Source organism: Panthera tigris, chromosome A1 (assembly GCF_018350195.1).
Source record: "Panthera tigris isolate Pti1 chromosome A1, P.tigris_Pti1_mat1.1, whole genome shotgun sequence".
NCBI classification, from domain to species: Eukaryota; Metazoa; Chordata; class Mammalia; order Carnivora; family Felidae; genus Panthera; species Panthera tigris.
The window spans coordinates 127,309,902-127,335,293 of record NC_056660.1 but is presented as its reverse complement, the minus strand read 5'-3'; the positions used below and the strand labels follow the sequence as shown (position 1 = coordinate 127,335,293).

The 25,392-nt window shown below is 37.1% G+C and overlaps 1 protein-coding gene across 1 annotated transcript in view; it reads left to right on the top strand.

Moving 5' to 3' along the window:
• Positions 1-25,392, top strand: part of PDE4D (phosphodiesterase 4D) — a 1,404,509-nt gene that overhangs the window by 462,210 nt on the left and 916,907 nt on the right. Inside the window, exon 5 of the mRNA XM_042987253.1 lies at positions 4,807-5,036. Coding sequence (XP_042843187.1) covers positions 4,807-5,036 — 230 coding nt within the window. The remainder of the gene's footprint in view (positions 1-4,806; positions 5,037-25,392) is intronic.

The following is a 25,392-nucleotide window of genomic DNA, read 5'->3' as shown; positions in this document are numbered from 1 at the left end:
AATAATATCACTTTGTAATCTGTTTTTCTTAGTCAATGTTATATCATAACCATAATCACATATGCTTGTGCCTTAACAACCTCTTAGTATTTCATAATATGATAAATCAAAATTTATTAAGCCAATCCTTCAATACAACAATTACATTACATCCAGTTGTTCATTATTATACATAAGCTGGAGTGAACATCTTTGTACTTGGATCTTTGCCATTCTTATTGGACTATGTCTAAAATGCAAAATTATTGGTTCCAAGTTTTAGTATGCATAGGAATCATCCTTGAGACTGATTGAGACTCCCAGGCCCTAGTCATAGAGATTCTCATTATGCAGATCTGGAACAGGGCCTGGGAATCTGAAGTTTAACAGGCACTGTCTCTGATTTTCATGCAGGGGGTTTGAGCACCACATTTTAAGAAGTGATTGCTTAGAGATATTATAAATACTATCTTATCCCTTCAGCCTTTGCAAAAATGCCATTTTCCAGCAATAAGATATTTGTTATCCCAGTAGTCAGTTTTACATTGCTTTCCAGAATAAGGCCACTTAATCTCCTGTCTTCTACCCGATAAAATTGTTCTTTTTATTTTTGAAAGATCATTGATGCACGTGGATCTGGAATTTTTAAAAAACCGTTTGTCATACTGTTTTTGAATGGAAATGTTAGGATACAGACATACACTGTTTTATCATTTTTATTGTCAAGATAAAAATACCACTTTATTTTTAATATAGGTTGTTCTCTCAAAAGAGGTTACCTCTTGAGGTGGTTTTATCTAAAAGACAATGTCACAAACATTAAGTCTTTAATCAGATAGCCTGGATTATATAAAGTGTTTTTGCAGTAGCAATGCTATTATCAGAGTGGGCAGTTTAGCACTTATAAAAATATATTAGCTTTGGCCAGTTGCATTCAGTGTTCAGCTCTGCTAGACTCATCCTTTGTTCTTTTCTGTGTTCATCCTGAAGAAGGGTATCTATATACTTCAGTCATTAACTTCTTGAGAAATGTGTAAGGCAGATTATGACCTGTTAGCAATCCCAGAATGTGGGTTCATTCTGCACTTGTGTCCTTAGATGAACACACAGAACACAAACACACAGAGGCTCACTTTTTCAATCTAAAAGCTAAGAATGTTACATGTATACCTTTTCTCTTTGTTTTCTGTTATCGCCGTCTCCCTAAACATTGATTTTGCCATTGGCGATTTAAAATCAGACTATTCAAAACTGAAAGTGGTCTTAAGGGTCATTTTGTACAACCTCTCAATTTTGTGTCTAAGGAAATTAAAGCCCGACAGCTTCAGTGACTTCTGAATAGCATAAAAGTAATTAATGGCAAAGTTGGGCCAGGAAACTCTATCTCCTGATTTAATCAACAGGGGTCATTTTTTTTTAAATTTTTTTAACGTTTATTTATTTTTGAGACAGAGAGAGACAGAGCATGAACGGGGGAGGGTCAGAGAGAGAGGGAGACACGGAATCTGAAACAGGCTCCAGGCTCTGAGCTGTCAGCCCAGAGCCCGACGCGGGGCTCGAACTCACAGACTGCGAGATCATGACCTGAGCCGAAGTGGGCCGCTTAACCAACCGAGCCACCCAGGCGCCCCAACAAGGGTTATTATTAATAGGCTGTCTTGATTTCAGTTCTGTTGTTGTTGTTGTTGTTGTTGTTGTTGTTGTTGTTGTTACTATTACTATTATTTTAATGAAAATGTGAGGCTTATTAAATTTTGGTCGATGAGTATATATGTTCTTTGCTGGTAGTCTGCACCCTGCCATATCATACTTGTTAGAAGTAGTAAAACATAGTTGTTAGTAGTTGCACCTTTAACTGAAAGAGATTTGGTTTTGGATCTTGACTTGTAGGGTATTCAGCCATCCTAGTTTGGGACTGGGGGGTTTCTACAGACATGGAACTTACAATGCCAGGCAAACTGGAAGGGTTATCCTACTAATCATATGGCTGAAGGTATGCTGTTTTATAGGTCTCTGTTTCTTTATGTGTAAAATGGGAAAAGTAATAGGACCCAACTCAGAAAATTTCAATAAAATTTATATGAGTTGGTATATGTAAAACACAGTACCATTTAATAAGGAGTCAATAAATATTGGTCATTGTTATTATTAAATTTGTTCTCTGTTTTGCTGAGTTGTAATTGACATAGAGTATATAAGTTTAACAACATTGTGATTTGACTTACAGATGTGAAATCATGACCACAATAAGTTTAGTTAACAGGCATCATTTCAAATAGATACTAAAAGGAAAAGAAAAAAAAATTTCCTCATAATGAACTCTTAGGATTTACTCTCAACATCTTTCATATATATATATATATATATATATATATATATATATATCAACTAAACTCACCACATTGTACATTATATCCCTAGTACTTACTTATAATTGTAAGTTTGTTCCTTTTGATTGCTTTCATTCAATTTCCCCTCCCTGCACTCCTGCTTCTGGTAACCACAAATCTGACCTGTTTTCTATGAGTTTTTTTTTTTCCTCTTAGATTCTACATAGAGGTGAGATCATACAGAATTTGTTTTTTTCTGACATATTTCACTTAGCATAATGCTTTCAAGGTGCATCTGTGTTGTTAGAAATGGCAAGACCGCCTCCTTTGTAAGGGCATTATTATTATTAATGTTGTTCTGCAAAGCAAGTAGAGTCCTCAAAGCACAGATTCACAGAATCTGGATCTTCGTATCTAGGTTTGAAACAAATGAACTTTTATTTTAGCTTAGACCTTTTCTTGACCTTCTTGTTGCCCTTATTTTATTCTACTTACGCATAAAATTAGATAATAAAATCCATGGGTGAACAGAGTACACTATTGCCTATCTTTTCACATTTTTCAAGGTCTAAACCAGAAACAGACAAATTCTCTATATGGAAATGATATGGATAAATAAAGTATCAAAGGCAGTATAGTGCTCTGAAAATATAAAGGAAATTAGCTTGGATTATAATAATACTAGCTGCCATTTTGTTGAGTGCAAACTGCACTAGTTATTGGTGCTTTAAATACTTCGTATCTCTGGTCCAGACAGTAACTTTGAGTGGTAAAAATCATTATCTTCTGTGTTCAAAAGGACAATGGACCTTACTTATCTAAAGGTATTAGTATAATAAGAAGCACAACAGAAACTCTAAACTAGGGGTGGGCTCTCCAAAGTCAAGTTTTAAAAATGTTTGTTTATTTTTGAGTGAGACAGAGAGACAGAGTGAGCTGGTGAAGGGCACAGAGAGAGAGGAACAGAGGATCTGATGTAGGCTCTGTGCTAACAGCACATTCCCCATGCAGGGCTTGAACTCAAACCATGAAATCATGACTTAAGCCGAAGTCGGATGCTTAACCGACTGAACTACCCAGGCACATCTTCAAAGTCAATTATTAAAACACATTTTTTAAGTTTATTTATTTATTTTGAGAGAAAGAGATAGGTAGGGAGAGAGCACAAGTGGGGGAGGAACCGAGAGAAAGGAAGAGAAAAAGAATCCCAAGCAGGCTCCACGCTGTCAGCGCAGAGCCCACTGTGGGCCTTGAGCTCACGAACAGTGAGATCATGACCTGAGCCAAAATCAAGAGTCGCATGCTACACTGACTCAGCCACCCAGGTGCCTCCAAAGTCCATTTTTAGCATATAATGGACAGCCTAAATTTTGGAGAAGTACTTTGATTCCCAGGAAGAGTTTCTTTACCTGTAAAACTCAGAAGGAAACAAAACTGCTATTTATGACTGTGTATCACATTGCAGGTAGTGAGCAATATACTTTATTATGTTTCTAATAAAGAAACAGAAAACACAGGGAGATTCAGCAGTACTCTAAGAATATGATAGGAGAATGTGGCAACACAGAGACTCTAGAACCCAGCATGTTATCTGGTAACAGTCGGTGATTCTGTCATTCTGAATACATGGATATAATAAACATTGCTCGAGTAGACTTTCCAACCACTGGGAATTGCTCATGGAACATTATATTTTTTCCAACTAGCATCAAAATAATAAGTTTTCTACTTTATTCTAAGCGTGATTTGCCTCTGCATATGGATAATAAGGATCTAATTTGCAAAATTCAGCTATGATCTGCTGGGCTCTCAGCTTTCCTTTTCATGTCCTTTTTTAAATTCCCCTTAAAAAATCTTACTATAAAACTTTGCATAGAATATTTATCCAAGTGACACATAACATGTGAAAATATGTGTTATAACTATGGCCCTAAGTATGAAAAGAAAAAGAATATAACTTATTTTCTCCCTTGTTCTTCATAGGCATGTATGTATACCTATGTCATATGTGAAGATATGTATATATTAATTTTCTATAAGTCATCTTTTAGAAGGTAGAAAACTATTTTGACTTGCCCTTGATTTTATAGAATTCATGCACGGAGTTAATAAATTCTAATATTATTGGAGATCAGTTAACTGCAACCACTGATCCTAATCTAAATATATTGATGAACAAATTTATTCTTTTGAAAATAAATCTAGATTTCAGTTATTAGTTCTGATCTTTTCATAAAATATTTCTGTTAGTATTGTTGCTTCATTGTTATATATATATACATATATATATATACACACACACACAAAATAAATGTTATATATATATATAACAAAATAAATGTTATATATATACACACACAAAATAAAATACAAATTATATATATATAATAAAATAAAATTAATATATTTTTTCATATATAATTTCCCTTAATTTCTCTCTCCAAAAGTGTAAAGCCATCATTATTGAGTACTGTACTTTCTTCACCTTTTGTCTTAGGCTTCTGAGGAAACACTGCATTCCAGTAATGAAGAGGAAGACCCTTTACGAGGAATGGAACCCTATCTTGTACGGAGACTTTCTTGCCGCAATGTTCAGCTTCCCCCTCTTGCCTTCAGACAGTTGGAACAAGCAGACTTGAAAAGTGAATCAGAGAACATTCCCAGACCGACCAGCCTCCCTCTGAAGATTCTACCACTGATTGCTATCACTTCTGCAGACTCCAGTGGGTGAGTGCCTCTGGGCAACATTTTCCCGTTTTATATTTTGGATGGTGATTGTTATCTTTGGTCTTTTGAGATTTTGTGGCTCATTGCCTGATTTGATTGGGAGGAAAATGTCTCTACCTCTACAGGAGAAGCTGTTTTAGTCCAACGGTTTTACACAGAGCAGTTGAACAGGTATTGGTGAATGAGAATAAACATCTAAGAAAGGAGACTTGGACTTGGAAAATTAATATTGGTCATATGTGATTTAATAAAAAAAATTCTTAACACATGAGAACTAATTAACACATTAATACATAGGCATACATATCTGGAAACAGTAGGCCATGTTCACTGATGCAAAATGAATTTTGAATCAAGAATAGATTGCCATGTAATAAGAATCCAAGGAAATAAGCAATTATATTCAGGAGGCTAGTAATTTGGCCTTTGACACATCAAGGTGTTGCTTACCAGAATACTGTTTCAGTTCCCAAAAGGAGGTGGTTTTATATAGTGTTAGTTATGGAAGGATCACGCACAGTCGCTGTCTCCATCATTCAATAACTTTTGTATTGCTGACTTTGCAGAATAGTTGTGTTTTTGTTCTTTCTCTGCTCTTTAGCAATGGAGGTTTTACTCTTTAAGAACAATGTTGCCAGGTAAACATTGAGAAAGAAAGTATGGATAATGGGCACATCCATTCTTTGCTGTTTTGGTCAGCTGCATTTTTAAGAAGATTGAATAGGAAAGAAAGGAAGAAGCCAGTGGCCCATATTTGGAAAGACTCTAGAGCATTCGCTAAGATTATGAGAACAAAGCAATTTGTTAGGTGACAAATGTGATTCTTCCCCATTCTCCGCCAAATTGAAGGCATGTCTAGGAAAGGTGCTTCTGGATTTGCCTAGAAGTTGTTAGAAAAGTTGTAATTAGAAGAAATTTTGCTAGTAACTGCCTTCTGTGATACTGAGTTTAGTTTGAATTGTTACAGACCAGTTCAAAGGACTTGTGTTATTAAAAGGTATGAAGAAATTACTACTAGGTAAGTAGGAATATACCAAATTCTTAAAGAAATGGAAAGTGGAAATATGTGTCTAGTTGTCTTTGGTTTTTGTTTTTGATGAATCATGTATGTAAGGAAGATTGTACACTTATTGATCAAACACACTGAAGCAGTTGGGAATTTTATATGGCAGCTTGACCTGAACATTGTTTGAAAAATACTGTCTCAAAAAACTGATTTCCCCTCTCTTTGGGATCAAAGATGAACTACTACTGTTCATCTGTGTATAGGGCAGGATTCCCAGATATCAGGGATTGAGTCAGGGGTCACCAAGATTTCCCCTAGATTCCATGATTTGCTAGATGAGCTCGCAGGACTCAGCCAATAGTCCTATTCATGGCTGAGATTTATTACAGCCAAAGAACACAAAGCAAAATCAGCAAAGAGAAAGGCACATGGGGCAAAATCTGGAGGAAAGCAGCCGGAAGCTTCCTAGAGTCTCCCATTACAGTAGAGTCAGACAGGATGCCCTTAATTCCTCTAGAAGTGAGCTGTGACAACACCTGTGAAATGTGTCACCGGAAAAGTCTTATACCAGAAAAACCTCTGAAAGACTTGGTGCTTGTATGAGGAATGTGAAACGGTGCAACTCACAGAAAGATAAGGAGGTTGGCAGGGGCTAAGGATAGGGAAATGGGAAATTGCTATTCAATGGGTATATCATTTGAATTATGCAAAATGAATCAGCTCTAGAGATCTGTATCATTATGCCTATAATGAACAACATTGTGTTGTGCGCTTAAAAATTGGTCAGGGGAGATCTTATGCTAAATGTTCTTACCACAATTAAAAAAAAAGCAAGGTAAAAACCCAGGAAATAAAAAATAGACTCAGTGCCCAGAATTTTTACTGGGGGCTGGTCACTTAGGCACCCTCTATCCAGCCTATGCCTAAATTTCAGATTCCAAGAAGGAAAGCAGTTGTTCAGCACAAACCACTTTTTTTTTTTCTCTTTTAGAACCAGGTTAGGCACAGTGAATGTCTGTTACCATTTAGGGAATGGTGGGCAGTCTCCTGAAATCCCAGTTTCTAGATACCAGCCAAGGGCAAACTTTCAAACAGGTTTTTCTGAAGATAATGTCACAGGCCTGATGTTAACTCTTTTCTGCACAGCAGGTTTATCTTAGAATCATTATCTTGTTTTGTCTACATTTGAGTAAGAAGAGAATATAGTTAAAATTTAAATAAATTTCAGCTGTGATGCATTCATTTAACTTTGGTATCTAAAAGAATTCGATGGCTAACCATGATTTCTCATTCAAACCTCATGTTATATCATCTGCTATTAAAAGAAAATAATGCAATAGATCTAATATATCTCTATGTAGTTGGCCATGTATATAATTAAAATTCTTAGGTAAAAACCTAACTCAATTAGTTACATTTAAATGTGTTGCTAAAAACAAAAAGTCTCTAAGTGTCAAATAGAGAATTGTCAGTATGGTTATACTTACGTTGGTTCAGTTTGTTTCCTTCTTAATAAGAATCTAAGAATCAAGTGTAAGTGAAATTGTGCTTACCATTTGCAAACTTATTCAGTATTTTGGAGGAAAGAGTTTGTCTTTTAGAAAGGTGAAACCAGGGTAATTTATACATGAAGGCAGCCAGGAGAAACCATGGACAAGCGTGACTAACAAGAAACAAAGACTAAGAATGTATGAAAGGGACTATTATTACATTCTGAGGCAAAAATTATTTGTGAATTGAGTATTTGAGAACTATAAAAATCAGGTGTATAATTTTCTGGAATATCTAAGCTTTGGAAGGGAAGCAGAAGGTAAAGTTAGGGCTTACATCCTGTAGCCACTTCAGTTAACCAAACCCCCAGATTCCTTCAGAGAAAGGGCTAATGGGGAGTTGAGACTATTTTAGCCAAGTTGTCTCAGTTCCTTGTTGTTGAAGGTAAGCCTGCCACCAGGTCTCTTCATCAACCTACATTGAGACATGGGTAATTGTAAATCTTTGATGGGAAAGGAGGCTTTTCATGTCCTTTGGATTTATTTTCCTTAATTTCTTAACATCATAACTTTTTGTTCTTTCTTCCTGTGTATCAGCACACCAGAAACTTGCTCTGTCAGGTATCACACAGTGGGTCTGGAGGCTTATGCGACACCTTTAGAAAGACACAGTGTGGCCCCAAGAGTAACTATTTTTTGAAGGGAACTTTGGCCTGCAGCTATTACCTTCCTAATGAAGTGCCTGGGTCAAGATACTGAAATTGAGAGAGCCTTTTAGAATGAACAGTTCCACAGTTCTACTTTGGGTTGTTTTGACCAGGTGCTTTAAATGTGTTCAAATGTATGCCGTTTAACAACACTCTATAAATAAGCCTAACGTGTCTGAGCTTTTGTGTATTGTGATTAAGCAACCTTTACAAACTTTCAAGGATGACAAAACAGAATTGTAAGATCTGAGGTGTTGAAAACCTTCAATGTATCCATCAGTTAGCTTTCCATATGGGATAGGGTCACTTTGACTTCAGGGCTGTGTATTGACTCTCACAGAAGAAGGACATCTGTTAATGGCTTGAAATGCTATGAACTACGGAATGGGAAAAGATATTTGCAATTGACATATCAGACAAAGGGCTAGTATCCAAAATCTATAAAGAACTCACCAAACTCCACACCTGAAAAGCAAATAATCCAGTGAAGAAATGGGCAGAAAACATGAATAGACACTTCTCTAAAGAAGACATCCAGATGGCCAACAAGCACATGAAAAGATGCTCAACATCACTCCTCATCAGGGAAATACAAATCAAAACCACACTCAGATACCATCTCACACCAGTCAGAGTGGCTAAAATGAACAAATCAGGAGACTATAGATGTTGGAGAGGATGTGGAGAAACAGGAACCCTCTTGCACTGTTGGTGGGAATGCACACTGGTGCAGCCACTCTGGAAAACAGTGTGGAGGTTCCTCAAAAAATTAAAACTAGATCTACCCTATGACCCAGCAATAGCACTGCTAGGAATTTACCCAAGGGATACAGGAGTGCTGGTGCATAGGGGCACTTGTACCCCAATGTTTACAGCAGCACTTTCAACAAGAGCCAAGTTATGGAAAGAGCCTAAATGTCCACCAGCTGATGAATGGATAAAGAAATTGTGGTTTATATACACAATGGAATACTACTTGGCAATGAGAAAGAATGAAATATGGCCTTTTGTAGCAACGTGGATGGAACTGGAGAGTGTGATGCTAAGTGAAATAAGTCATACGAGAAAGATACCATATGTTTTTACTCTTACGTGGATACTGAGAAACTTAACAATAGACCATGGGGGAGGGGAAGGAAAAAAAGAAGTTAGGGAGAGAGCCAAACCATAGGAGACTCTTAAAAACTGAGAATAAACTGAGGGTTGAAGGGGGGTGGGAAGGAGGGGAAGGTGGGTGATGGGCATTGATGGGCATTGAGGAGGGCATCTGTTGGGATGAGCACTACTGAGTGTTGTATGGAAACCAATTTGGCAATAAATTTCATATTAAAAAAAAGAAATGCTATGAACTTGGCAAAGAAATAATTTGGAATGTCATAGATTTTCATATTTCTCTCTTAAGTGTTTTTTCTCCATTTACATTTTTTAATGTTTACATTTTATTTTTGAAAGAGAGAGAGAGACAGAGAGAGCATGAATGGGGGAGGGGCAAATAAAGAGGAGGACAGGATCTGAAGCAGGCTCTGTACTGGCAGCAGCAAGCCCAATGTGGGGCTTGAACTCACGAACTTTGTGATCATGACCTAAGCTGAAATTGGACACTCGACTGACTGAGCCACCCAGGTTCCCTCTCCATCTAAGCTGTCAGCCCAGAGTTTGATGCAGGGCTAAAATTCATGAACCATGAGATCATGACCTGAGCTGAAGTCAGACACTCAGCCAACTGAGCCACCCAGATGCACCATAAATTTTTTTTTTATTAAGGGATAGTTTACACGCAGTAGAGTATGCAACTCTTAAGTATATATCTTGATAAAATTTTATGTATTTATACACCCATGTAATCACCATGTAGTTTGCTAACTCCTATCACTGAAAATTAGTTTGGCCCCTTCTTGGACATCATATAAATAGGATTGTATCGTGAGCACTCTTTGTGTTTGTCTGCTATCACTTAAAATGCTTTCTGATATTTATCCATATTAGTGTATATATCAATAGTTTGCTCTTTTTTATTGTAGTGCAGTATTCCACTGTGTGAGCATACCATAATTTACTTATCTACACTCTCTTATTGATGGACATTTGAGATATTTCTTGTATGGGGAGCATGTATTATGAGTAAAATTGCTGTGTACTTTTGCATACAAGTCTTTTGGTGGACATATGCAATTATTTCTCTTGGTTATATTCCTAGGGGCGTAATGTCGGAGTCATAGGTAAGCATATGTTTATTTTAGTTACTGCCTAACAATTTTCCAAGTGATATACTATTTTACTCTCCCGCTGGCAATGTGTGGTAGTTCCATTTGCTCTGCATCCTCAACCTCACTTGGTGTTCTTAATGTTTCATTTTATCAGTTCTGGTGAATGTGTAGTGAGCAGTATCTTACTATGCTTTATATTACTCTGATGACAGGTAGTGTTGTTTAGCTACTAATATATTTATTTAACTTATGAATAACGTATTTTATGCTATGCCCATTTAAAAATTTATTCAGCTTTTCTTTCACTTACTGATTTCTGGTGGCTGTTTATATATTCTAGAGTCCTCTGTTGGATATATGCATTATAAAATATCTTCTCTCAGACCATTGCTTCCATTTTTACTTTGTATTTACTTCTAATGGTGGTAACAGTAAGGACCTCTGAAATGTGTGCACATGTGTGTGAGTATGTGTGTGTGTGTGTGTGTGTGTGTGTGTGTAGGGAAAAGTGTAATAGTGAGAGGTCAAGGAAATGAGGATAAGAGAGATGGCAATGGAGTGGGACAAAGGAGAAAGGAGAATAAGCAGATGAAGGGGAAAGAACAGTGAAAAGGAAAAGAGGGCAGTGTGTAAGGTGGAGAGGAAAATGGAAGGGGAAAATGGACACAGCTTAATAAAAGGAAAACAGGTGATAAGAAGGACTCTTAACCTGAAGGGAAGTTTTTCTTAGAGACAAGGACAGTTGTCCCTTGAACATTGAATGGTAGCAAATGGGACATCTTCATGTACTAAGGGGGCAGACACAGAAACATGGAGAATGAAATGACCTTTTTGTGGTGGCAGAGTAGTAAGTGGTTAGGATGCAGACAGGTTGAATTTGCATTCTACCTCACCACTTACTACCTCTGTGACCTTGGGAAAGTTACTTAACCATTCCAACTTTGTAATATTTCAAGGGCAAAATCGAAATAATGGAAGTCCCTGCCTCATGGGTTTGCTGTGAGGATAAAATACTTAGTACTATAAGTACCTAATATGTAATAACATCAGCTACTGCTACTGCTACACTTATTTAGGAAAATATTAGAAGAGATCATGTTTGTTTTTGTTGCATTTGTTGGTTTCCTCTTCTTTTTACTTGCTTCAATTGGGTAACAACCCTTACTGACTTCTACATATTTCTCTGGCCAGCATCCTCAAGAATTAGGAGCTTTCGCTGGTCGAATCTCTCACCCTGACTTAACTTTCCCTGGGTGGTCCATGTTCCTCCAGATACTTTGAGGAAGGTTTAGCTTGCCATACCTGTGGAGATTGCTCCCTGCACACAGATAAGAAGTTGTGGGAGCAGAGGGCTAGTACGGGGGAGTAGTGTTAAGTCTCTCTAGCTGTGTTTCACTACTGCATCAGCTATAATAAAATGAGAGCCAAGGAGCAAGTTTTACCCTTGTGACATGATGACACATCCCTAGATGGATGTGTATGCAGGAATATGCGTGAGTAGAGAATATTAGAAACAATTTCTCATCACTAGTGTCCTATTACCTGTCTAGAGAAGTACTCTGTGTGCATTTGTATTACTGTGTTCAAAAAAAAAAAAAAAAGAAAAGAAAAGAATTTAAGGGAAGAAGTGGTCACTCTTAGAAATAAAACAGACTCACCAACACAGGGAGAGAGACTACTTTAGTCAAATAAGGGTTCATTTTACAAGGATCTTCTAGAAATACTTACATGAGTTATGTGCTATTCGCAGAGGAGCTGGTCTCAGATGCTAGTTAAACATTGATTTTCTGATGAACTACCTATCATCTAGTGTTCCTGAGTACACACAGTACATTAGAGTGAACATAAAAAAGGTAATTTTCTGTATTTTGTTACTGAATCAAATTCAAACAAAAGGAAAACAGAAAACAAAAAGAAATCCAAACAAAAGAAAAACAGAAGCCTAGTTAAGGAGACATATCTTATCTTTGAAATTTGATCTTAATTTAAGAAGGTATTAACAGTGGGCATTCCATCTTTGGAATATGGGCATTCCATCTTTGGCATATTTTGAATCTAAGGAATTAAGAAGCTAAAGGGCTGTATTTCAGAGTGTACCCACAAGACTTGCACCTTCATATTGGATCTGTGCTCAAATTTTGAGACATTTATCTGGTAAGTTCTTATTGAAAGCTGTGTGGAAGATCTATAGGCAAAACTTTTCAAATTGAAAATGGGCACACATAATTGTGATTGTGAAATATTCCTTAGAAATACAGTTTCTTGGGCTAGATTTGGAGTTAAAAGTAATGAAGGCAAAGAAATTGGGAAGCAATACTTCCAAGAGTCTTGATGATACTGTGAGAAAGAAACTGGGTTCCTTTGTCTTTGATTTATTCAAGTGTTAATTTTTGGGCATAGTGTTTGTCAAAACTTCCCAGAACACCCATAAAATATTGCAAGCCTTTTGTTTCTGAAACATTTGCTCTGTGTAATTAAATCTGGTTTCATTTTTGCTTTGAAATTGGTGATTTTCAAGATTAAAATTAGACTGTAAGACTGATAGAACACTTTATCTTTAATATATAGTATCTTGAGGAACCACATCTTTTTTTTTTTCCAGAATCAGTAGCAATTCTTGGATCTAACCTAAAATAAACAGCTAAATAACACTGACTTTATTCCTCCTACATCATAGAATCTCTGAATGTTTTATGAAGTCTGTCATGCCCTAAATTTACAAAAGAATAAGATAATTATCAAACTCCAATTTCTTTTTCAGACTACAATAGTACCTTTTCATTCTTGTAGTACTTCCTGGCATTCTAATTACGGATACCCCAATGGACTGACACTATACCACAGTATTTTACTCTATATATGTATGTCACTAAAGTAACATGTACCAAGGAACGGTTTATGTTTATAGCCAAAATTTCTATGTCACCAGGCTCTCACGTTCTTAAAAACGCTAAAGAGGGTGCTGACTTTGCACGTGTTTCCAAACCTTTTTTATGCTAACTTTACTTGTTTTATTGTATAGATTGGTTGGGAATTCTATATTTCCCCAAAATGATCCCAGTGAAGTATTTGTTTTGCTATGAAAAGTTGATTGAAGAACACAGTACTATGGCCTGCAGAGTGCAGAGCTGAATAAAAGCACTTTATTTTTGTTCAGGAATTATAATTTTCAGCTCCTCAGATAGCTTGTTTTCCGTAAACACCCCCCTGCCTGACCATCCTTACATAATCCAGAATTATTCATCATTGAAGTGTTTAGAGAGAGTTGACATTCTTTAAAAGTCATATTCTTTTGACTTGCAATATTATGTTCATAAAAAAAAAAACCTCGGTGAAAACACTCTTAGTGACATTCGTTTAATTATTATGTTTATACTGCATAATGTATCCACTGATTCAAATTTAATAATGACTGCAGAGCACTACTCTGAGAAATCCAGAACAAGAACATGTGTTCAGCTAAAATTTAGGAAAGGACCAAAATATAAAAATATCCCCTCCCTCCCGCAATGAGCACTACCAAAGATCAAAGAGATTTCATTAAAATAAAACTGTATATAGGAAAGGAACTAGGAAGCATATGATCTGTGTTTCTGCTGTTGTTTGCTTTGGTTTGATTTTGCTGAAAATCCTGGCAAGATGGTTAGAAGGTTTTTTTTTTAACAATTTAAGACTTAGGTATCATTTGTCATACCTATTTATCTCATTTGTTTAGAATCTTATATCCATTTAACAGAAGGTAGACAATGCCAGGCATTTTTAGAGTATTCCAAATCTGTAGAATTCAACTAAAGTAGCATGCCATTTTGTTAAGTGGTTTGATGTTATTTATGTAATTTATCTGGATGATGTATTTGCTTTAGTGGATTAACATCATTTATATTACAGTTGGTAGGTTTGAGCCTGGGAAAGGTAAGACTTTTGCCCACATTTCTAGATGAGTTCTATCTCAGGATATTCTGACTGATATGCCAATGTGATTCCTATAAAAAATTACAGTTAATGCTAAATGTCATAGTAAATAAACATACACACATACATACACACACCCCTTGTTACGTGGAGGCTATATACAGACATTCAAAACTTGAGTATAAATAAATAAATAATTTAAAATATATAATTTACAATGTATAAATAAAATTTAGAATATACATTTTAGAATAAATAAATATTATATTTCACAATTGACTTTCTGGAACTTTCCCATTTTTTGGTCATATATTTCTTTTTTTTTTAATTTTTTTTTAACATTTATTTATTTTTGAGACAGAGAGAGACAGAGCATGAACGGGGGAGGGGCAGAGAGAGAGGGAGACACAGAATCTGAAGCAGGCTCCAGGCTCTGAGCCATCAGCCCAGAGCCCGACGCGGGGCTCAAACTCACAGACCGTGAGATCGTGACCTGAGCTGAAGTCTGATGCTCAACCGACTGAGCCACCCAGGCGCCCCATTGGTCATATATTTCAAGAGTATTCTCCCTCTTTATTCCTTTGCACCAGTTAATGTTTGACTTTGGCTTTCTTTTTTTCCTAATATGATTTAATTCACATTAATTTTATTTCTTGAAGCCATATATTCGCACTCATGTTATAGAATCAAGTTAAATTTTATAAATATAAAAGAATAACCACAAGTTATATTGATGAATATGTTCATTTATGCAATCATCTGTTAGTCATGTATTTATGTATACACTTGTACATTTATCCAATAAATAGCTAGTGTCTGTACTTTGCTATACACCATGCTATGAACTAAAGATGAGAAGCTCCACAAGACCAGTATAGTCTCTTCCTTCATAGAGTTTAGAACCCGTAGGGCATACAAACAAGAAAATAGGCAACTACAATCCTGTTTGTTAGACGTAAAACACAAAATGACTGAGGACATGCGGTCTAATATGAGGTATCATAGGGGAGCAAACTAATGTAGGCTTATGAGGAACTGACACCTTAGCTGAGATCTAAAAGGAGATGGTACCCAGCAGGGAGAACAGTAGGGACACAGTCTAGGGACAAGAGGAAGCAGTGTTTGCATTCAGATAACTAAATATTTAGCATGGTTAGATAAGCTTGTCATATTGAAGGTGCAGTTAATAATCATTACCATTAATTTTTCTTGTAACCAACATCTGAGTGTTTGGAATATTCTCTAGTAGTGCTGAGCATCCAAGGTATAGGCGCCAACTAGGGAGTTGGTTTGATCCAAAATTGGAAAGTGGGGATGCAGTGTTTGAAAAATAGAGAAAGGGAATTGGGGGTATTTGCATGAGAATGAAAGAAGTGATGAATTGTGGCAACTAAGCTGGAAATGGAAATGAGTGAATATAAGAAGGTGTAGATATAAAAAGAGTTCAGGTTTCTTGAGGCCCCTGTGGTAGCAAACAGGTGAAATTAGAATAACTGAACAGGCTGAAAGGATGGGAAGTTAGATTTGGAGGACAGCATGTTTGAACGTTAAGATTTAAGTGTTGAGGGTAATTAAAGATGTTTTCAAGATGTAGGGCGATGCTAGGGAAGAGGGTGCTGCAGTGGGAAAGAAACAGTTGAGGAACTGAGAGACTTAGACATGAGGTGACTCTTCCACATGGACACTGAGGTCAAATAGCAAGATTCAGGATGTCAAAGTGCTAAAAAGTTAGACACTTTTCAGTCAATGGGACATAGTGACCAGGGAGACTGGCAGAAGGCGTTGATGAAGCGGAGTTGATTGGCATGAATGTCAAAGCAGGGCTTCACAAAAGGGAGGAAGAGTAACAATCAGTAAGTTAACGTGAATAACTAGGAGAGCACTGAACCCATCTCGGGGAAAGGCACTGGGCCCCCAAAACAAGAGCAGCCTCTCTGTGGTTGCACTGCAGGGAAGTGACCTCCTCTGTGAAGAACCAAGTTGGGAGGAAGGCACTATGTAGGGCAACTGTTCATCAGTGAGACTGGAAATGAATGGAAGTCTGTTTACCGTGGAAAGAGGTTTCTAGAAAAATTGAAATACTTGTGAAGAACAAGAATAGTCATTTGAACAGGGGAGAGAAATCATAGAGCAGTGTAAGGATAATGAACTGGAAGAACACAGAGGAGAAGAAGATCTTCTATCTCAGGTGGTTCTCTGACTATTTTGGTTATTATAGCTGAATTCCAAAACGCATTCAAGAATCTGTCCAGCTGTCCTTTGACAGATTCAGGGAAGCAGAAGTGTAGCATAGTTACTAATCTTTTGGAAAGGCCACTGAGGTTGTCATACTCCAAATGATCAGGTCCACAATGGCGTTCACTGCTTCTCAGGACTTTCATCTTTTTCATCTTTTGGAAACAGCAGCAGCTGTGGTTTTGGGGGAATTTTGCGTCTTTCAAGTTACTCCGCTGTGTCCTAGATATAGGCTGTGGAGTATGGTGAAGGATCTGATCTTTTTTTTTAATGTGTATTATCTTTTCAGTCAGAGTATTATTCTATGTTAAACAACTGTTTTTTTTTTAATATTTAGCTGTAATTATTTTTCCAGTTATAATAAGAACTTAGGTATTTTGAATAGCATTAGGGTTTTTATTTTGAGGATTTCCTTTATTAGAAATGATCATTGTCTTAATACTGTTTTCTTAAATATTCTTAAATACTATTTCTGGTATTCAAGCATTATTTTAGTTCATCATGCTACCAATTGTAGCAGTGAAATCTACAGTGAGATTGAAATTTTTTGAAAGTTTATTTATTTATTTTGAGAAAAAGAGAGAGAATCCCAAGCAGGCTCCACATTGTCAGCACAGAGCCTGATGCAGGGCTTGAACCCACAAACCATGAGATCATGACCTGAGCCAAAACCAACAGCCAGATGTTCAACCATCTGAGCCACCCACATGCCCCTAGAGTAAAATTGAATTTTTAAAAAATGGTTATTGATTCATTTTGAGAGACAGAGGGAGAGAGGGAGAGAGAGAGAATCCTATGCAGGCTCCATATTCACTGTGGAGACTAACACATGGCTCAATCCCAAAACTATGAGATCGTGACCTTAGCTGAAATCAAGAGACAGAAACTCAAATGACAGAGCCACCCAGGTGCTCCTAGAGTGAAATTGAACTTGATGTGGACAAATATTATTTGTAGAAAACTTTCTTCAGTAGATTGAGCTACTAATGTAAAATGAAACACCAGAAAGGCATGTCTGTATGGCCTTTCCCTTAACTTGGATATTACATGTTATTTTCAAACTTTATCTTCTAGCACACTGTGTTCATGCTAATACTAACTTAAATCTACCTGATAAAGTTGCATGGCTAAGACCTGGGACTAAAATTCTTGATATCATGCCTCTTCAAATGTAATTTTTATTTCTTTTCTGTAACCTTGTGAAGGTCATTTTTCTGTGTTTATCTTCACCATCTGAAATAGTATTTTTGACAAGAATTCAGCAACTGTGGAGTATATCGTATTTATAGAATGCCTAGCAAAGGGTATTAGTTGTACTCTACAGAGACCCAAGCAGAAAGGGCTCCATTCGTCTTAAGAAGAAATGTAAAAGTTAATTGATTTTCAAAGGATAACTGTAACAAAAAAGGACCAGAACCCACATTGTCTTATTTTAGTTTATAACTTCTGGTATGTTCCATTAAGTATCCACTGAAAAATCTGAAGTGAGGGCTAATGATTTTAGGTTTATTTAGTATTTTTTATAAAACTGCTTTATAAGTGAAAGTCATTCTTTGCAGTTGGCAGAAACAGTGAATGGATGGTAATGAAGATTCACATTCATGGACCATTATCTCATCATTAAGATGATCATTATAACTAGATGGTACCATGGAAGTGCTTGGGGCCTTTTGGGAAGAAAAGCAAAACACACTAGCGCATTTGTGTTAAAGTTACAGCACTGTAAAATATATGCCTGCATGTGGCTAAGAACTGGAAAGGAATATGAAAGTTAATTAAATTTTTTGGAATAACAAGATTGTGGTTATTTTTTTTTCTGTCTTGATTTCTCTTAAAAGTATGTGTTTTTCTGTTCAGTAAAATTATAGTAAGAATTGGATTCATGATTTATTTGTAGTTTCACTCATCCAAATATTTATTGAGCCTTTGGTTTATGATATATACTGTTTTAGGTTCTGAGAGTGTATTTATGAACACATAAAAATAAAATGCTTGGTATTTTGTTTCTCACATGTAATTCAATAGACTTTTTATTTTTTTGGCAAACGTGGAGGGGGAATACTGGGGTTTCAGAGTTATCTTGATCATGTTGTGTAACCATGTCTCTGTTTGCAGGCAAGTCCCTAAAAAGATCACCAGCAGAATCTACTGATTAAGCAAAACGAAGTATTAGTCTCATTGGAATAGAGAACACCACCTTTAACCTTAGAAATATTTCAGAAGGGGGAAATAGAAAAAAGATGTTTATAGAATTTTAGGGTCTGGTCTTGCTAAGTGGAAAAATCGTTGGGATTGTGCCTAATTTAAAGACTAATAGCTTTGGATTAATGAAGTCTTGAAGTGAAGTGTGAGGGTCTTAAAGTGAGCTCTGATGAACAAACTGTTAATTTTGATAAATAAGCTCTTTTTTTTTTTTTTTTTTTTTTTTGGTTTATAGTCTTTCCAGGAAAAAGCATTCCCTGAAGCAAGTACCTAAGTTATTTTTATCTGGTCCCACAATTTGTTTAGCACTAAAGCAGGCACTTAAGCTTTGACCACAAATTGTGGAGCACCGAGGCAGGAAGGTATTTTGGTTGTAGTTCTTACCACCTTCTCCGTGAGTGAGTCTAGGTGCTATCATCTGAATGTTTATTCCCTACTCCCCAAACTCATAGTTTGAAATCCTAACCCCCAAGGGGATGGTATTAGGATGTGGGAACTTTGGAAGGTGATTAGGTCATGAAGGTAGAACCCTCATGAATGGAATTAGTGCTCTTACAAAAGGAGGCCCTAGAGAGTTCCTTCACCCAGTTAAGGATATGGTGAGAAAATTATCTGTGGACTAGGAGACGGGCTCTCAGTAGACAACAAAACTGCCAGTGCCTCAATCTTGGAATTCCCAGGCTCCAGGACTGTGAAAATAAATTTGTTCTTTTTTTTATTATTGATTGATTGATTGATTGAGGCAGAGGGCACGAGTGAGTGAGAGGACAGAGAGAGAGGGAGGGAGAGAGAGAGAATCCCACGCAGGCTCTGCACTGTTATTGTGGAGCCTGAAGCGAGATCATGACCTGAGTCAAAGTTGGATGCTTAACCAACTGAGCCACCTAGGTGCTCCAAATTTCTGTTCTTTATATGTCACCCAGTTTATGGTATTTTGTTATAACAGTCTCAATGAATTAAGACACTAGGTTTATACTCATTTAGCCAGACATCGTAAGAAGATAGATGCTCTGTACCCTCTTTTTTTTTTTAATAAACTTATATTACTGTCACTCCATTTATTCTTGGGAATAAAATCCTGGGGATAGACAAAAGGATAAGAATTCAAGGAAGTTAACATCCTGAAGTAGAAAACTGGTTTGGTTGGTAAGTATCCAACACTCTTCTTTTTTGGATGGGATCTCAGAGTAGGTAGGAGAGAGGGCCTAGCCTTCCACAGGGAAGCTACGGGGGACAGATATTCCTTCTGCACACCTCGCTGGCAGTTAGATCTCAGCATGGTCAATCTGTTACCTCTAGCCAGGACTTCAAATCTTGGGGGGATGGCTTAGACCCACCATGACATGTGGCACTACTGAGTGGAAAATTAGTAGTATGGTGGTTTTGGCTGATGACAGTGTGAGAAGCAGTGTACATGCCTGGCTGGTGAGCACCAGAGTCCTAGGAAGACGGATGGTGTGGTTGCACCCTGGCAGCTCATTACTCCCCTGGATCCCACTCATGTCTGGTTCTACAAACTCCCTGTCTACTCTATAGTCTATAGGACTATAGTCTATAGGGCTATGGTGTATAGGATTTCTATCCTATATATTTTTGTGAATTCCTTTTTCTGCTAAAGTTCATCAATATTAATTTCTGTTGTTTGCAACCCAGAACCCTAACATGTACACAGCCTTTAATGAATTTATTACAAGGCTTTATCACTCTAGAAACTAAAGTATGGGCAGGGCTCTGAGTTTTTGAGAATTTTCACTGTAAAATCAATAGTAAAAGCTGGTAAGGAGGAACCAAAGTCAAACATTGAATTGTCATGTCATTCCATTGCTTTTACTTACAAAGGTAACAAAAAAGGGGGTGGTAGAAAGAAAAATCTTTCAAGATGTCCCTGGAAAAGTTTCTGAAACTCTCAGTAAGGAGACAGGGACAAGGTTTCATCGTAATTGTTCCTTCCTGGCTGTTCGAGCTGGTAGGCTTAAAATGGACTCCTAATGAGAGTGATTTGCACTGCAATTAATTAAGTGCATGAAATTACAAACTGCATGTCTTTTCTCTCTGGAGAATATTCTTCCTCTATAAGTACTACTTTATTTTAATTTCTCTCCCTCTCTTAAAAAAAAGTTTTCCCTGAAGGAAAATTAACTCTGTTGTACTTCTCTCTAACTCTTCCTTATATGTGGTACTAAGCTTATCAGAGTTGTTCTTGATATAAAATTTTGAAGATAGTTGTGAGGAGAAAGATGAGAAACTGTCTATTAAACTTTTGTTACAGGTGTCCTTGTCCTTTAGAAGTCATTTATCTTTGTTGTAGTGTGTGTGTGTGTGTGTGTGTGTGTGTGTGTCTGCACATGTGTGAACACATTTGTACGGTCTACTTGAGAAGAAGTATTTCAGAGAGAGATGTTTTCCAAAACCTTACCATCAATCTGCAGAGTCAACTGCAGAGAGGGCATAGACATGCAACCTCCACAGTCTCAGAAACCCTTGCATGTATACCTTTCTTTCTTTTTTTTTTTTTTTTTGGAGATACAAATGCTTTTTTTTTTTTAATTTTTTTTTTTAATTTAAATTGGTTTCCATACAACACCCAGTGCTCATCCCAAAAGGTGCCCTCCTCAATACCCATCACCCACCCTGCCCTCCCTCCCACCCCCCATCAACCCTCAGTTTGTTCTCAGTTTTTAACAGTCTCTTATGCTTTGGCTCTCTCCCACTCTAACCTCTTTTTTTTTTTTTTTCCTTCCCCTCCCCCATGGGTTTCTGTTACGTTTCTCAGGATCCACATAAGAGTGAAACCATATGGTATCTGTCTTTCTCTGTATGGCTTATTTCACTTAGCATCACACTCTCCAGTTCCATCCACGTTGCTACAAAAGGCCATATTTCATTTTTTCTCATTGCCACGTAGTATTCCATTGTGTATATAAACCACAATTTCTTTATCCACTCATCAGTTGATGGACATTTAGGCTCTTTCCATAATTTGGCTATTGTTGAGAGTGCTGCTATAAACAATGGGGTACAAGTGCCCCTATGCATCAGTACTCCTGTATCCCTTGGGTAAAGTCATAGGAGTGCTATTGCTGGGTCATAGGGTAGGTCTATTTTTAATTTTCTGAGGAACCTCCACACTGCTTTCCAGAGCGGCTGCACCAATTTGCATTCCCACCAACAGTGCAAGAGGGTTCCTGTTTCTCCACATCCTCTCCAGCATCTATAGTCTCCTGATTTGTTCATTTTGGCCACTCTGACTGGCGTGAGGTGATATCTGAGTGTGGTTTTGATTTGTATTTCCCTGATAAGGAGCGACGTTGAACATCTTTTCATGTGCCTGTTGGCCATCCGGATGTCTTCTTTAGAGAAGTGTCTATTCATGTTTTCTGCCCATTTCTTCACTAGGTTATTTGTTTTTCGGGTGTGGAGTTTGATAAGCTCTTTATAGATTTTGGATACTAGCCCTTTGTCTGATATGTCATTTGCAAATATCTTTTCCCATTCCGTTGGTTGCCTTTTAGTTTTGTTGTATATCTTTCTTTCTTAATAGTCTCTTTCTACCTTAATACAATATCTTAATTATACTCACAGGTTTTTAACCTCAGTTGTAATTGTATGCCTCAGAATTTATTTCCCTCCTAGAAAAGTATCTATTCTTCAGGGAGTCTGTTGTAGTCAAATAGGATCAAACAAGGCTTTTTAAATTTATGATATAGTAATTGTTTCAATTAACTTAATGGCTTGTTCCAATGTTAATGGTGGAATTGTGAGGAAAAATGAATGGATATTTGAGTCTCCCCAATTCTTCAGAATATTCATTCCATATCTAGTACTATCTCTTATAGCTGAGGAAAATCTGGTTAGGTTAACAAGAAATGCAATTGGAATAGTTTAGAAAGAGGTTCTGGTATGGCATTCATCCTTCTGAAGTCCTGAACCTTCTCTGAAGTTATTCCCTTCTTTCTAAAGACACTTCTGCTGACATCTGCAGTGAACTGAAACAGTGACACAAGCTGAAGATTATTATGCCAGAGTAACCCTTACCTGGTATGAAGGAGACCGGAGGTGATAGGTTCTGGGGCCTTGAAGATCCTGAAAAAACTCCAGGTTGATTCTTCATGTAGATCCCTAAACTTGGAGCCTAATTTACCAATTAGGAAATTATATCTTCAGTGCTCTATTGTCTCTGACTTGTTGGTCTGAAAGAGTTAATGTACCTTTAATAAATACAGAAGATCTCTCCTAGGATTATCTTAAACGTGGCAAAAATTGGCCTTAGCAATGGTCATCTAAAGTCAGTTCAATGTCACTGTTATAAAATAGCACTATAAAAACTTTGGTTCAAAATAGCATGGTCATCATGTAATACCAAGATCTATTATTAAATTGTCAGAGTATTGCTTTAACAATTTGAAGACTATTATTTTTAGAGTAATGATTATGCTTATTAACTGATTAACTGATTAACTGATAAGAAATTGGTAACAAAATCAGAGGATATTTGGAAAACATGAAACATGTACAATGAAACATCTGTACCATTTCTCTTATTTAAAGAGCATTTTTATCCTGGAAAATAACTGACTGCTTCCATTAGCCTCACAACACAACAACAAAATAAAGTTGTCTTTGGATGACTTCTAATTTGCATTTAAATTATCCCCATGGCAGCATTTTGTAAGCACAAGCAAACACAAGATTGTTTGAGTGACATAGGTCTATACACCTGAGAGAGAAATATATCATCTACAAAATTAAAATAATATGGGTTCTAGTAAACACCTCTAAAAAGGAATTATAAGGATCTGCATTTCCTCCTAGAGGTTATCTTTCTAATAATGCTCCAAAAGAAGAACAATTCTAGTATATTTTTCCTTGGAGGGGTCATGGGTCACTGATGCCATTTGAGACATATTGAGGTACAAATCATGTGATTTCCTCAAGTACAATTTGTTTTACTGTTTTTAATTTTTTTTAAAGTTTATTTATTTTGAGAGAGAGAGAGAGAGAGAGAGAGAGAGAGAGAGAGAGAAGGAGAAAGAGGGAAAGAGAGCAGCAGAGAGGCAGAGAAATTAGGGGAGAGAGAATCTCAAGCAGGCTCCATGCTGTCAGCACAGAGCCTGGCATAGGGCTCAATCCCAGGAACTGAGAAATAAATGACCTGAGTGAAACCAAGAGTTGGATGCTTAGCCCACTGAGCCTCCCAGGAGCCCCATACTGTTCTTTTTTTCACTTTGGCTTTAATTGTCTTTCTAAAATACTTTTATGTTGTAAACTGGTAATGACCTGAAGATTCAGTGGAGTTGGGGGTAAGTGTTGAGATTTTCACTTGTGAAGGATCAGAGACTGTTAGACAGTTGATAGGGCTAAATCTGCATGCCTGGATCAGGGAAGAGCTGTACCGTTTTTTCCACTTGTACTTCTGCTTAGGAGATGAGTTAAGATCCAGAAAACCAACTTAGACCAGGGATTGGCACACTAGGGCCTGCAGGCCAAATCCCACTTGACTTTTGTAAGTTTTCTTTCTTTTTTGTTTTTCCACGTGTTTTTTTGTTTGTTTAATTTTATTTTTTATTTATTTTTTTTTTAATTTTTTTTTTTCAACGTTTTTTTTTAATTTTATTTTTGGGACAGAGAGAGACAGAGCATGAACTGGGGAGGGGCAGAGAGAGAGGGAGACACAGAATCGGAAACAGGCTCCAGGCTCCGAGCCATCAGCCCAGAGCCTGATGCGGGGCTCGAACTCACAGACCACGAGATCGTGACCTGGCTGAAGTCGGACGCTTAACCGACTGCGCCACCCAGGCGCCCCTGTTTAATTTTATTTTTTAAATTTACATCCAAGTTAGTTAGCATATAGTGCAGCAGTGATTTCAGGGGTAGATTCCTTAATGCCCCTTACCCATTTAGCCCATCCCCCCTCCCACAACCCCTCCAGTAACCCTCTGTTTGTTCTCCGTATTTAAGAGTCTCTTATGTTTTGTCCCCCTCCTTGTTTTTATATTATTTTTGCTTCCCTTCCCTATGTTCATCTGTTCTGTGTCTTAAAGTCCTCATATGAGTAAAGTCATATGATATTTGTCTTTGACTAATTTCGCTTAGCATAATACCCTTTAGTTCCATCCATGTAGTTGCAAACGGCAAGATTTCATTCTTTTTGATTGCCAAGTGGTACTCCATTGTGTGTGTGTGTGTGTGTGTGTGTGTGTGTGTGTGCGCGCGCGCATATATACCACATCTTCTTTATCCATTCTTCCATCCATGGACATATGGGCTCTTTCCATACTTTGGCTATTGTCGATAGCACTGTTCTAAACATTGGGTTGCATGTGTTTCTTCAAAACAGCACACTTGTATCCCTTGGATAAATACCTAGTAGTGCGATTGCTGGGTCGTTCTATTTTTAGGGTAGTTCTATTTTTAATTTTTTGAGGAACCTCCATACTGTTTTCCAGAGTGGCTGCACCAGCTTGCATTCCCACCAACAATGCAAAAGAGATCCTCTTTCTCCATATCCTCGCCAACATCTGTTGTTGCCTGAGAAGTTTTCTTGGAGTGCACGCCATGACTACAGAGTAATTGAGATGGAGCCTGTTTGTCCTGCAG